The sequence below is a fragment of the Gambusia affinis genome, linkage group LG05, assembly GCF_019740435.1.
Source record: "Gambusia affinis linkage group LG05, SWU_Gaff_1.0, whole genome shotgun sequence".
Classification (NCBI taxonomy): domain Eukaryota; kingdom Metazoa; phylum Chordata; class Actinopteri; order Cyprinodontiformes; family Poeciliidae; genus Gambusia; species Gambusia affinis.
In genome coordinates, this window is record NC_057872.1 from 1,434,897 (window position 1) to 1,450,797 (window position 15,901).

The 15,901-nt window shown below is 37.6% G+C and overlaps 1 protein-coding gene across 1 annotated transcript in view; it reads left to right on the forward strand.

The window, feature by feature from the left end:
- The window catches only part of ascc3 (activating signal cointegrator 1 complex subunit 3), a 206,336-nt gene that overhangs the window by 183,089 nt on the left and 7,346 nt on the right, over window positions 1-15,901 (forward strand). The window contains exons 36-37 of the mRNA XM_044116965.1: window positions 7,128-7,352; window positions 15,046-15,197. Coding sequence (XP_043972900.1) covers window positions 7,128-7,352; window positions 15,046-15,197 — 377 coding nt within the window. The remainder of the gene's footprint in view (window positions 1-7,127; window positions 7,353-15,045; window positions 15,198-15,901) is intronic.

Sequence of the window (15,901 nt, forward strand, 5' to 3'; positions counted from 1 at the left end):
CTCTTTGGTTCCTTAACAGTCTGTAGCTTCTCATATTGAGGTCATCAAACCAAATTTCAGATCTACCATAACTGACTGACTGACACCTGCTGGCCTCAGGTTTGCAACCAGCTTGTGACTGAGAAACCAGTAACCTCCTCCCAGATGATGACATGAACTTGTTATTTCCTCTGTCCATTGTAGTAGCTGATATATTGTGAAAATCAGGTAGAAATTATGCACTAATGGAGTCATGTTTACATAGAAACAGTGCGCTATGAGGCTTTGCTTGTGAGACGTGCGGTCACGTGGGTCGGTTGTGGGCGGAGCTTGGTAAGGTCCATGCTTGTTTTGATATCACAACATTAGACTGACACTGAGCCTATATCAGTCTTACAACCTTGATAATTTCATTGAGAATTTTCACACATCTCTAAGTTTCACTCCTTAGGTAAACTCATGTCTTAATATTCTGCATTACTGTGTGCGGCGTGTTTACAATTCACCGATGAGGGATATAATATATTGAATATTGACGTTTTCATCCTGCTGTAAAAATATATAAATTTACCGGCACCGATGTTGGAGTGGCTGGTATGAGGTATGGAAAGTCAATTTTTGAATCCTTTCTACCACTGAAATGTTGAAAGAATTTATAGGCGACTTTGTCGCAGTTTCTGCAATAAACTCCTCTCACTTACAAGCTTGCCTCCAGCACTGATATTCCTCTGTATTCATTTGAAGTTTTGGAAATGGAATTTAAAAAGAATTAAAACTGAAAGCAGCCTCGTGCGGCCCTGGCAGCAATCGCTGCTCCGGCGTATTGGCCACCGCGGGTGTTCTAGCCACCACAGAAGCTCTCCCACAGTTTCCAGAGCCGGCGCCCGCTCACCACAGCAGAAGCTGTCACGCATTTTTCCCACCTGATCGCCCGACAGGCTAGACACATGAATGCGTTCGACAGCGCTCCCCGACGACTCAAAAAATCTGGTGCAGATCGGTCGATGAACGGCCGAGATATAGATGACGGTAAAACCTAGGGGGCGCAGTGGAGTCAAATTACATTTCAAAACTTTTGAGCTCTTTAGAGGTGAACACAGGTCTTACATTTCAAGTTTGGTGCCAATCAGATCATCCATGTGTGATTTAAAGACAATAGTATGAATATGGCGAGGGTCTGATATTTGCCATTTGGCCACGCCCACACAGCTCAGCCAGCATTGACAGATGTCATCATCTTATCATTTTAAGTGAGTTTGCACTGGATTAAACCCATATAAATAACAGAAAAAGTAAGACATACAGCAGAAAAAAAAGGTGACTTCCTGTTGGAAGTGGGCGGGACAAAGGTGATGACAAAATGACCATCACAATATAATCAGTACTGCTCTGTAGAGCTACATATGTTTACCAAGTTTCATAATTTTAGGTTAAAGCATGGCACGGGGCTTATCATTTAAAATATTCTAGGGGCCGCTATAGAGAAATTAGGCCACGCCCACTAAATTTTAATATGGATTCCTGCCAGGGGTAGATAAGGATCCATCCTAGTGAATTTGGAGCAGTTCAGCCCGAAACTGTGAAATTCAGAGCCAAACGTATGACAGCGGCGTTAGAGGTCACTTCGCCACGCCCACCTGCTCCATCGAAGCCGGTCGGGGCTGGAATACATAACACACCAACATGTGGTGGCCTAAGTGATGTCATCATTTGATATTGGTATTTTAGGACACCCAAAGATGATAAATCACTAAAAGTTTGGTTCCTCTGAGAGTTTTTGAAAGGGCGATAAAAGAATTTTGTGTTTCATGGCTAATAGTCAAAGTTTGACACATAGCCACGCCCACATGCTTTGAAGTACGAGAATTCCTCTGATAGCTTTTGATATTTGATGTCTCAAGTGGATCCATCCTAGTGAGTTTGGAGAAGCTCAGCCCAAAACTGTGGAATTCAGAGCCAAACATATGACAGTGGCGTTAAAGGTAATAAAGGTAATTTCGCCACGTCCACCTGCTCCATCAAAGCCGGTCAGGGCTGGAATCCACAACACACAAACATGTCTTCTGTCTCTGGACACAGTTTCGTGTTGATTAGGTCAAAGGTGTAAGATAGCAACCTTTCAGAGTAAAACATGACACTTCCTGTTCTCGGGGGGCGTGGCCTAAGTGATGTCATCATTTCACCACAGGGTATTTTAGGTCAACCCATGATGATCAATCACTGAAAGTTTGGTTCTTCTGAGAGCTGTAGTGTAGGAGTAATAACTGTTTTGTGTTTCGTGGCGAGTAGGTGAACTTTGACCCCTGCTAATCCCCCTTCAGCATGCTCAAAAAGTAACCATTTTGATAACTTTGAATCGGCCATGCCTTATGATCAGACTGATTGAGTTTGAAGCCGATCAATCAAAATCCCTTGGAGGAGTTTGATCAAATACGAAGGCTGTAAACAGCAAAAATGAGGTCAAAATCGGAACTTCAATCCAAAATGTCCGACTTCCTGTAATACTTGCACTGTGACATTAATTGTAAATTCTGAGCGTCTTGGTGAGCTCTACAACTGTACCAAATTTCATGTCTCTACGATGAAGTAAGGTGATTGGTATGGGTCTTTTGAAAATTGCTAGGTGGCGCTGTTGAGTCGTTTTTTTGCGATTTTTGTGACGACCTTAAAATACGTAAATTTTAAACAGTCTCTATGTGTCCGCCAAGTTTTGTGAGTTTTTGAATATGATAAAGCCCCCAAAAAGGCAATTCATTTGGCGGGAGAATCGTAATAATAAGCAGTACGATTACCATAGGCCTTCGCAGCGCTTTGCTGCTCGGGCCTTCCTTCATTTGTTCCCAGTCACCATACCTTGAGTCACTCTGTTAAAGCTGCAGTGTTTTGAATAGGATTCATCTCATTCACTACCGCTCCTTTTTGTCCAAAACCAATGTGTCCACGGGACATGCACAGTGCACTGTTCTAAATTCAGCATTTTGACGTCATATGCGATCAGTACCATTCAGCCAATCTCACATGCTCCAGTCATGTTCAAAGGTAGTGGGGCTAAAGTGATGTCACCAGTTGCCAGAGAATGTGATGAGTGTTGCACCTGTTATGACTCATAGAAAGTATCATAGAATTGTCTTGTATATGGAAGTTATTTCACCTCAATGTTTTATGACGAATGGTCGGATTTTTAGATTTGGTTGTACCAACGTGCTTTAATGCAGCCAAAAGGTTTTCAGAACTCTTGATCTGTAATGCCTCAGTATTGTGCTGAGTGATTCTAAAGCCTGTATGTAAAAAAACTGTAGGAGCAGTTTGTTAACATACAACATAAATAAGACCGATAACACGGCGGCTTTGATCTAAATTAGCTGACTTCATGCAAATGTTTGAACCATGACTCCAAGAGACTTCTTTGTAGGACATAAGTTACACAGGTGTGGCAAGTTTCATGATTGTCGGTCAAAGCAGGGCTTGGGGATTAATTTTTAAAAAGATTTCTTGAGTGGACGAATAAGAATCTGTTGGGTTTAGAGCCAAATTTATGGCAATGGCATGACATCTAAATTTGCCACAATGCCATGCCCACATCCTCCACCAAAAACTATTAAGTACTGGAGGCCAACATGTCTTATATAACTGGACCCACTGTTATATAAAACCTATTTTTCTAAGTAAAACCTATTTTTTTCTTATCTCATGGGGGTTCTCCAAGTAATGTTATGATTTTGCTGCTGAGTATTATAGGGGACCAGAGGAGCATCAGTCCCAGATTCTTTGGTTTCTTAGTGCCTTACCATGTATAAGATAAGAACATTTTTAAAATGTCAATTTATTTGGCAGAACCATAATAATAAACTGTAAAATTAAAATATTCCTTTGTAACTCTTTCGCCGAGCTGGCCTAATAAACAAAAACTGTTGGGGTCTGAGCTGCTTAACAGGCTGCCACTCATGCAGTGCCATGGTACCCAATAGAGGGATGAACACCTGCAGACCTAACAGCACATGGACATCTCGACATTTCAAAAAAGACCAAAACATTTGAGTTACACAAAACCTGATGTTTTTTTTTTTATTTGTGCACAAATTCTTAGCTTCTCAAAACTTCCTTAGGGATTTTTATCAAAGGTATGTTATTGGTTGAGGTCAACTATTTGTGCAGAGACAATATTCCATTCCAAACTTGCTTATCCATGTCCTTGGATATTTTGGTTTCTGTACTGGATGCAGTCATGTTGGAGCAGGAAGTGCCATTTCCTAGTGATACTTCAGAGTCAGGACCTTAATGCTGTTTTGGTATGGAGAAGCATCAAGAATAATAATTCATTTTATTTGTAGATACCTTTATTGGGACTCAATGACACCATAAAAATACACAAATTCATTCAAAGAAACAATATTAAAATTATAAAATTACATTTAGAACTCTGGAAGTAAGAAACCAAGGCTAACTCCTGAAGAAACCTGCAAACATAATCAATCATAGTTTAAGTCTAAACAAAGGTATCAACTTGGGCAGGAGTTTGTCCTGTAACCCAGTGATTCAAAGTGTGGGCCGCGCCCCCTGGAGAGGGGCGCAGAGCCACTGCAGGTGGGAGCAGGAAGTGGTATGGATGACAGAAAAAAAAAGTTACACAAAAATGTTTCACTGTAAAGAGGGTTTGTAGTGTGTTGTGTTGCAACCTGAAGTGTGAAATAAACTTCAATGGAATTTGAAAACAAAATATGTGTATAGGTTTATGTCTGGTTGAACAATATGTGTGATTTTTTAAATTTTTTTTGGGAGGCATTTTATTGTACAGTAATCCCTCGTTTATCGCGGGGGTTACGTTCCGAAAATGACCCGCGATAAGTGAAATCCGCGAAAAGAAATTTTATTTTATTTTTTTACAATTAGCAACTATTACATGTATACAAATACAGTGACTCACGTGTAGGCCGTTTCACTGCTCTTCAGACTGGGCCGCTGCATCCTGACTGCGCTCTGCACATAACTCATAACACATAACTGCACGAGACGACAAAATGATAGCACAATTCGTAGCATGTTTTGATACAAGAAGCGGGAGTGAGTTTTTAGCGAATCAGAATGCAGAGCACAATGCACCAAAAAAAAAAAAAGAAAATGCATTATGAAAATCCGCGAAATAGCGAATCCGCGATAAGTGAACCGCGAAGTGGCGAGGGATCACTGTAATCCATAGGGGGCCCCAGAAAATCTTTGGGAACCACTGCTGTAACCAGTGAATTGCCCATTCAAAGTCCTGACATGCTTGTCTCAATTGTTGTGTCTTTGGGCAAGACAGTTGTTGTGTCTTTGCGTCCTGGTGAGGGCCAGAGGGCCTGGTGGCTCAGGGCAGCTTTGGCTAGGCTGTAGTAGCAACAGCTACTACATTGCAAATGTGTATGTGAATGGGCGAATGAATGTACTGTGAAGCACTTTGGGATTCACTGCACCAGAGAAAGAACTATACAAGTACAGAAAATTTATCCTTTTCAGCTTTACACTGTAAAAAATGAACTTAGGGGGTTATTACATTAACAAAAGAATATCATGTACTTTTAACTAAATGATTTCATGTTTCAAACAAAAATGTGATACAATCATGTTGGATAAACAAGAAAATTAACAACTTCACATTTATGAACTTTAATCATGTTGAGATAACATGATTCATTAAAGTCAGACTGTTCTTGTGCTGAAGAAAACGAGTGAGATCACGGGATTTCACGCGAGACAATCGTGTTTATCTCAACTTGAATAACGTATTTAAGTTGAGATAACGTGATTCAATTTAGTTAGATTCATTTCCCTCCGAAGAGGGTCTAGGAAGATCTGGGGATCACGAGAGATTATGGAAGATCACGCGACATAACTGTTTTGCGCCTGGGAAAACTTCAAAGTGGTTTTAGTTACACATTAAACTATAGATATTTGTTTTTCTCTGAAGGGAACTATTGGCATTTAAGAACTGCACTGTAATAGTGCAGTTCTTAAATGCAGTTCTTAAATGCAGTTCTTAAATGTGCTGATACAGTGCATTTAAGAACTGTAAAAAAAAAAAAGCCTTTGACTTTTTAAAAAAATTGTCTTTGAATTAACGTAATTAAATCATGGAAAGGATTATCACATGATTAAATAGCTTTCTTTTAGCATGAAGCATGTTTGTTGAGCTAACTTAATTTTCATGAATTGGATCAACTTAATAAGTAGTGTGAAGGTATAACTGTAACATAAGTTGGTTTCTCCAGCGTGCTGTGGTGGCGCAGGGGTTTAGCACACTGCACGTTTGGAGGCCTTAGTCCTCGACGCAGACATTGCTGGTTTGACTCCTGGTCCTGGCAACCTTTGCTGCATGTCCTCACCCTGTCTGCCTATTGTCTCAAAAAAATACGAGCCACTAGCACTGCAAAAACTCTTCGGAAGTTCGGAAGGGAAAAAAAAAAAGTTGGTTTCAACTAAAATGCCATTAATCTTAGTCAAGTAAATTATTTGGTCCAAAGCATTGCAAATTAGTTGGGCTGGTTCTTTTAAATTACATTGGGTCCAACTATAGTAAATGAGTTGAATCAATGAGTTGACAATAATAAATTAAGTCGAGCCAAATCATTTTATTTAAATTAGAATAACCATAATATATTAAGCTCAGCCAACACTTTGATTTAGAATCAACCATAGAACAACCATAATAGCATAAGTTGAGCCAACACAATTGCTTTACATTGGAGTAACCTAATAAATTAAGTTGACCTAACACATTTGCTTTAAATAGGAGTAACAGAATTACATGGTGCTGAAATAAAGCAAAGTAATTAGGTGGAAAATCTTTCCATTATTTTTTTATGTTCATCCAAAGAGGTACGTTTTTCAGTGTACCCCATGCAGTCGGGAACGTGCTGTTTTCCCGACAACTGCCAAACCTAATCCTAGGGACAAGACTAAGTTCCCTGATGGATGTATCTTTCTGGTGAACATGTCTCCAGTTCAGTGGTGTTGTGCTTTAGACCATCCAAAACGTAGCCTTGGAAACCCAGGTTCAGCACACATACTGGTGAGCAGGACAGAGATCTAAAAAGGGGACAGATAAAGCCTTTCTTCCAGCTGAAGTGGGCTCACCATGGCTGACTTGCTCGTTTCACTTTTATTGTTTTTAGGACGCAGAGGAATACGCCGAGCTACCGGTCAGACACAACGAGGACCAGCTCAACAGCCAGCTAGCTCAGCAGCTCCCTCTGCAGGTCAACCCCCGCTCCTTTGACAGTCCGCACACCAAGGCTCATCTTTTGCTGCAAGCACACTTCAGCCACACCCAACTCCCATGTAGTGACTACACAACTGATACAAAAACAGTTTTGGACAACGCCATTCGAATCTGTCAGGTAACTCATTATAGTGCTTTGATCCCAAGCATTGTTATTTATTTCAGGATTATAAATTTGTTTCCACTATTTAGACACCACAGTAACTCTACTAAAAACAATTTGATTGGTCAAGATAAATGTACCAATCTTTACTTGCCAATCAAAATATGTTTTGTGTCTTCATCTGAATCGTAGCCAGTCTCCAGTCTGATTGGTCTTGTGAAATGAGAGGTGTTTCTAACTAAAAGGAGCCAGCATGGCTGGAGAAGTAAATGTGTCGAAAAAAACAGTGGTATTTAGAATGCTCTAGTTCAGTGCATTGAGTTAATTGAGCAGCAGAATTCTTAGTTTATTAGCCTGTGTTTAAAGTTTTCATACCTCTGGCATATTTTGATTTAGGCCAGAGAGCTTGAAATGAAATAAGAGGAGTTTACTTTAAATGTATATGCAATCTTGCTTCCAAAAATTCCGTTTTTAAAACTGTACTGATTGAGCAACAATAACTTTTGCAGTTTTAGTAAGCATAATTTAACTTAACTTAATGAATCTGAGTATGTTGTATTTACTTAAACAATGACCAAAGCATAAGGTTTTTTTTTTTGCTAGAAATTAGTTATATATATATATAAACTTTATTGAAACAGTTCTTGCTTTCTATTTGTTTCTCTGCTGAAACTTTGACAGAAAATATATAAACCAAAATATTGGCTTAAGTATTTATTTATTTTTTTTTCAAAAATAATTTTTGCGAAAAGAAAAAGAAATTACCACCTCTTTATTTGTTGAAATATAATTTAGACAAAGAAATAACTAATGACAAAAAATTAGTCAATTTTGGGAGGTGGCACCTAAGGCAGACTAGGGTGGTCATAAAAATAAATATACAACTTGCTCATACTGAGTAGTAGTTCTATGTGCTGTTAAATCTCAAAAACTAGCTGATAGAGTTGTTGATTAACTGACTGCATAGATGACGCTTTAGAGTCTACCTTAGGGATCTAAAAACTATTTTTTGTGACAAATAAAAAAAGTGCTTTAATTAGTTGCAGCTGGTGGTGGCAAAATTTATTGTGAAATACCTTGCTGCTGGTAGCACGGTGCATTGTAGTATACTTTGTTGGCCAGTGAAATACTTAACTTTTTTACATGGACTCAACTTAAAAAGGATAACTTATAAAACATTTAGTATCCATCCATCCATTTTCTGTTCACCCTTGTCCCTAATGGGGTCGGGAGGGTTGCTGGTGCCTATCCCCAGCTACATTCCGGGCGAGAGGCGGGGTACACCCTGGATAGGTCGCCAGTCTGTCGCAGGGCAACACAGAGACATACAAGACAAACAACCATTCACACCTAGGGAGAATTTAGAGAGACCAATTAACCTGACAGTCATGTTTTTTTTGGACTGTGGGAGGAAGCCGGAGAACCCTGAGAGAACCCACCATGCACAGGGAGAACATGCAAACTCCATGCAGAAAGACCCCGGGCCGGGAATCGAACCCAGGACCTTCTTGCTGCAAGGCAACAGCTCTACCAACTGCACCACTGTGCAGCCCTAAACATTTAGTATCCAAAAGTTATTTCTACTTATTTAAGATGAGTACAAATAACAAGTTGATTAGAATAACAGTAATAAGAGTAACAGTATGTTCACTTGAAATTGTAAACAATATTTGTTTACAGTGTGTTCAAAAGACCTTTTGTTTTAGATATAAAGTCAAACAAAAATGAGTCAGTGCAACAAAATTACCCCAAACTTTGTGCTGCCCTTAAAGAAACTGAGTTACAAATTTATTTCTGAGTTTAATTGATTGACAGAAATAAGTGACCATAGTTTTGTTTGTAAATTTAACATGTAACTGATCTTGTTTTTAGTTTATAAGTACATCAGTACATCTTGTTATTAAGATGAACTTATAGGATTCTTCTTTTCTGGTATTGACATAATCTTTGCTGCTCAAATGGAAATAAATTTAAAATTAAAGAATGTTTTGGAGTTAAGCTTTAGGTAAAGTTCTCAAAATCAGTCACAGATATTTCAAACTAGTTGTTTAACCCTTGCTGTGTGATTCTATGTGATGTATAGCTAACATGGTGTCTCTTTGCTTGAAAATCTTTAAGCATTTTTCCACAGCTTGGAATGAATGTCTTTAGTGTGTAAATGCAGACATCTGCTTGTGATTTTCCTTCTAGTGCAAGTGGCTGGTATGGGTGTGCTTGTTGCTGCACAGTCCTATTGCTACCGTTTACTGCAGTGGCTCTGTTTATCACTGTGTTATTGTTAGGCAGAACTGAAAGAACAGTAGTGTACATTGAATTGACCAGTCCAACTTATCTTTATACTCACAGTAAACTACAGAATCCCAGGTGACTATTATTATTGACATCTTTAACACTTGGTCCAGGAAACTTCTATTTGTTGACTAAAGCTGCTAAGTACTGGATCTTGTAGAGAGTAGAAACTACTGTCAGCTCACACTTCGTACTGATTCTGTCACAGAGGGATGTGGTCTTCTTTTTCCAGTTCTCCCCAGTAACTCTTTGCAGACTCAGACATGGTGAGTCACAACAGTCGTGCAATATTTTATTATTTTGCCACAGGTGTTCACTGGTTAATCATTTCTGTCTGATTTTATGTTTCCAAAAACCCCTGCTCTGCATTGGAGATGTCACAGTCCAGCACGCAGACACTTTCACTGTGCAGACTGTTTTTTCTTGTCTTAATTAAGTACAGACATGACTTTTTCTCATGCTTTATCATCAATAACATAAAAATGTCTGGAATATTTTAGTGTATTTTCCAATACAATCATTGTAATACAGATACTTGACACAGACATAAGATATAAAACCAATAAAACAGATAACAATTCTTCCCAATCTCTTGGAGCAGTAGATGAAAAATTAATAGAAAGGTATACAAGAAATTAAATATAAGTAAAATGCTGTTGCATTCAAAAGAGACTTTAAGGCCTAAAAATTGAGACTCCTCACTACTAAAGAACAAAGCAGACACAAACACTGAACCATGCTGAATTCTGGGACCTACAATAAAATGGAAGGAATCAGAATTGCATTTCAAAACAGTAATATCAATGACAGTACTACAGACATGGGCAAAATTGTTGGTCCCCCTAGGTTAATGAAAAAATAACCCACATTGATCACAGAAATAACTTGAATCTGATAGAGGTAATAATGAATACACATTCTATGAAAATGAACAAATGAAAGTCAAACATGGCTTTTCAAACATGCTTCTACAGAATTATTTTAAGAAATAAACTTATGAAACAGGCCTGGTTACCATTCTTTTTGATGGTACCCTTTACTTCATATTTTGTTGCACAACCTTTTGAGGCAATCAAACATTCATAGAATTGTCCATGAGACTTCTGCACCTCTCAGCAGGTATTTTATCCCACTCCTCATGAGCAAACTGCTCCAGTTGTCTCAAGTTTGAAACCTTTTCCAGACGATGTGTTTCAGCTCCTTCCAAAGATGCACAATAGGATTCCGACCATACCTCATAAAGCCACATCCAAGGAGATTGGCTACAGTCCCATGGATCCTAAATTTCTGAATAATATGTGCAGCTTGAGTCACAGGAACATCAAGCTGCTTGGAGATGGTCTTATAACCTTTACCTTTAACATGCTTGTCTCTAGCTTTCTTTCTAATCTCCTGAGACAACTCTTTCCTTTGCTTCCTCTGTATGATACTCAATGAGTTTAGCAGGTGTATAAATGATCTAATTGTCTGTCTGTTGATTACAGCAATCCACATTATTAGCAGAAATAGAGGGCCCAAAACCAAATGGTATTTAGGGCCCCATGGAGGCTTGAGCTGGCTCTGATCATTTTTGTCCAGGCTTGTTTCATGAGTTTATTTTTTTTAATTAATCTATTAAAGCATGTTTGAAAAGCCATGTCTGACTTTCATTTGTTCGTTTTCATAGAATTTATATTCATTATTACCTTTGTCTGATTCAAGTTATTTCAGTGACCATGCGTATATGTCACTTAAACTGAAAGTGCATTCTGTCAGAGCCCCTCTCTGGCAAAGTCTGTAATGTCTGTGAAGCTACTTTGTGCTATACAATTATAGTAGAAAACCAAAATGTATAAAATTAACATGCTACAATACTACAGTTGAAACCTGATATTAATATACACCAAATGAAATTACACAAGCACATTTCTTTCTCTGTATGAAGATTAAGGAGAGCCATTTCAGATAAATTTAAATCAATAAATAACTGGCTTTTTCATTCTTATTTATATTTATCTATTCATTTATTTATTTACTGTATACATTTATTTATTGTACACATTTATTTATTTATTTATTCATGTGTTTATTATTTTACTAATGTTCCCACATTTATTTCTCCCTGAGCTTTTTCCATTTCCTTATTCATTTCTGCTTCATTATGATAATGAAGAGGGGCGTTGTCTACCACCAGCTTATCAATGAGCTGAAGCTTAGCAACTTTATTAGAAAATAGTGTTGTAACTCTTCATTTTATTTTTCGTGTGGACACTCATTTCTGGACTCTCTCAGCTCTGAACGAAGAACAAACGTGAGTTAACCAAAAATTTACCAGACATAGACCTGTATTTTTTGTTAAAGCTGGTAAGTGTTTTTATTGAAAGAAACTGATTTTACCTGGCAAAAATTTACCAATTTGAAATATCTTTTTGCTCTTAAAATACCAACATTTCCAGTCATTTTATGTAATTTTTTTAGATATTAAATGATGGATAATGTAATCAGTTACTCAGTACTTGAGTAGACTTTTTACCAGATACTTTTTTACTCTTACTTGAGTAAATTATTTGGATGGCTCCTTTTTACTTTCACTGCAGTAAAAGCATGTTGAAGTAGTGCTACTCTTTCTTGAGTACAATTTGGGATATTCTGTCTGCCTCTGAAGAACAGTAATCAAACGTTGAAGCACATGTGTAAACCAAAAACATAGGAGTCCTAATGTGGACAAGTTTTACGCTCACAAAAAACTACTTAAATTATAGTCGTATTTACTTTATATGCATAGAAACATGTTTATCATTGACAGACATACACAATAACTGAAATAACTGTGTAAATATTTTTTTTTTTTTGAACAAAGACTTTATTTTATCAGATCAATATTCAAAATCAATGATTAATACAATAAGTCAGAAACAACAATTTCCAATACAAACAGTTGAACAACAACAACCAAAAAAGTCGGCGAGCTGAAAATCCAGGATTTTTTACATGGGGAATGAAATAAAGGAAAAATCTTTCTCGAGTGACTTTTATCTTTATCATAACAGAGATATATGTTAAGTGTACCTATAAAATATGTACCTGTGTGTTTACATTTATCTTACTTACTACAATATTAATAGGAAATATGTCTTCAAAGGTTCCATCTTTTCTCAAATAAACCAGTGGACAAGTTTAATTTTGCTGTTATTTTCTCCATCGTATAAACGTTCACTAGTTTCTCCTTCCATTGACTTACAGAAGGGGGTAAAGGTTTATACCAACATACTGTTATAATTTTTTTGGCTATGGGAACCAGGATACCAAATAAGTATTGTTCTTCTTTACTTAAATTATTTGGGGGAATTCCCAGAACAAAGATCCGAGGGTTCCAATCAATATAAGTGTGCAAGATATTTGAAATTTCCTCCTAATTCCCCCTCTCTTCTGCCAAATAACTGTGTAAATTTAAATACAGATATGTACAGTTATTTAAAAAAATATACCATTCTAGTTTTCTTTAAATTCCTTCTTAATTTTAATGTTTGGTACAACAATTTTCTGTGTCTTCATGACTGTATAGGCAATCATAAAATACAATATAAACCAGATAAATATACCTGCACACTGCTCACCTTAATAGGGTCACTATCTGCACAGCAGTGGTGTTGAATGTGCATCTGTGGATATCTGGGTGAAGGAAAGATGGCCTCTCTTGCAGATCTCCAAGACTTGTTATTCTCATTCTCTCAGCTCAACAAAAACAACTCATTCGTCGATGTGCCACAGAGTTGCCTTTGGATATTGCTGTTCTCTTAAGATGTACAGAAAAGTCTGCACTTCATAGTTCTACCTCAGCTAGTAGCTTCAGAGGACCCCCGAAGATGCAATCAGAAGCTGCCGCTTTGTCCAAACTATGAAAAACCTAACGGTGAACCTCTGAGTCCATGAGAGCCTCTAACTGAAAGACGTTCTGTCTGAGCATCCACACAAAAAATACCAGTCAGGAGTTATAACACTATTTTCTAAATAAAAAGTTGCTAAGCTTCAGCTCACTGATAAGCTGGTGGTAGGTTGCCTTCTTTCTTGTAGCCAAAAAAGATGGCTTTCAGATGGCTTTGGGTGTATCTGTCCAAATACACCCAAATACACTGCCCCTCCTCATAATCATAATGAAGAGTGGTGTGGAGATTGGAAAAGGACAGGCAGAAATAGATGTTATAATGAATTAATACAATTATAAATAAATGTATAAATATAAATAAATAAAGTAATAAATACATATAAATAAGAATAAAGAAGCAAATTATTTATTTAATTTTGGCTGAAATGGCTCTCCATAGAAGTTCTATTAAACCAAACATTTCTTGTATTAGGTTAGCTAGAATTACCTAAATTATTTGTTTTTGTTAAATGCCAGAAAAATTTGTGAAAACATTTTTTAAAGATTTGTTTTCTATAACTTTCTTCGAATTCCTAAGTTTACATAAATTTTTTGGTCACTATCACGGATAATTATCATTTAAAATGTATGACTTTGTGGTTCCTTCCACAAACTTATGATAGATTAACCTATGCATCTGAGTTAATTGGAAGGACCTGAAACACACTGCTTTCTTGTTTGACTCGATGGGAAAGTTAAAAGAAATCAGTAAAGATTTAAGAGAATTGTGCAGCTGCACAAGTCTGGTTCATTCTTGGGAACAATTTACTGATGTTTGAAGGTTCATCTGTTCTAACAGTTATATGCAAGTATGGGAAAGTACAAGCATCATAACATATAGGAAGGGGATGGGTTCTCTGTCTTAAAGATCATGTGTTTTGGTCCAAAATGTGCAGATTTACCCCAAACAAAAAGCCTTATACCTTGTAAAAATACTGCTGACGCTGGTCAGATTGTCATTATCCACAGTTAAACTGTCCTGTACCAACATGGGCTGAAAGGCCACTCAGCCAGGAAGAACCTTTACTTCAAAAGAAACCTAAGAAGCCAGACTGCAGTTTGCAGATATACACAAGGACAAAGATCTTCATTTCCGGAAACATCTCCTTTGTTCTGATGAAACTAAAGTGGAACTGTTTGTCAGTGATGATAATGAACTCTTAGCACTGTTGCCTGGCACCAAGAAAGTACTGGGTTTGAATCCCAGTTCTCCCTGGGAACTTCATGCATTCTCTGGCTTCCTCACTCAATCTCAGTTTTAAGCTAAAACTGAACACAATTTAAAATCCTCTCCTTAGAAAACTTAAAAATGTATGTCAAGAGAAAAAAGCATGTTGGATGAAACCATGGAAAGGACGCTTCAAGGCCATTAAACATGGGCATTTCATTGGGGTAAGAAGTAGTTAGTACAGTGAACGCTTGGATGGAAGTGAACATATCTTCTGCATGCTTAGATATCAGAATGCAGAAGTATAGGTATATATGATTTTTAATTGTTTTTGTTTCTTACTTCAGGCGATGCTAGATGTAGCGGCCAATGAAGGCTGGCTTGTTACAGTGCTCAGTATCTGCAACCTGATCCAGATGATCATCCAGGGCCGCTGGCTGCACGACTCTTCATTACTGACACTTCCACATGTCCAACAACACCATCTCTGCATGTTCAGGTAAACAGCATCACTGCTCCACCGGTGTTGTTCTCCTGCTCTATGCATTCTCCATTTGTTATTGATGTCACAGAGAGAACCTCTACAGGAAATATGGCCAGACACTCCATGACAGATAGAGCAGATAGAGCAGCAGCAGATTTTGAACCATCTAAAAGTTGGTTACTGGCTGGATGCTGTTCTGCATCTTCCCATGTAGAACAGCATCCAGAACATCTTCTACCTCTCTCACAACCCTGTTTTCTGTCAATTTACTGTGAAATAAAGGCCACTCTCTAGTGGCCTTATTGATTCCAAATCATCCTATAAAAAAGATACCTGTAAAGTATGGCTAATGTTTCTCAGCAGCAGTCTGAGAAAGGTAATTTATTTGGAACCTTTCTAGAATAAAATACAGAGCAGTAATATTAGCAAGACTTCCAGGGGAAAGTTGTGTTTCGACATGTGGAGACATGCAGTTAGGGAGGCAAGGTTCTGGAATCTTAAAATCACAACAGATCTTTTCATTATCCTCTTGATAAGACTGGAATAAAATAACTTCTAATACAGTTCAGATGCAGCCTTATGGAAACTTTGAGTTGACAATATTTGTGTGTGATTTGAGTTTTTAAAGCTGACATTTTAAAAATGGCTGTCTGTTTCTAGTTGTGCAACTTGATCAGTGACATGACAGAAACTTTTGTAACACTAGGTTTAGGAAAAAC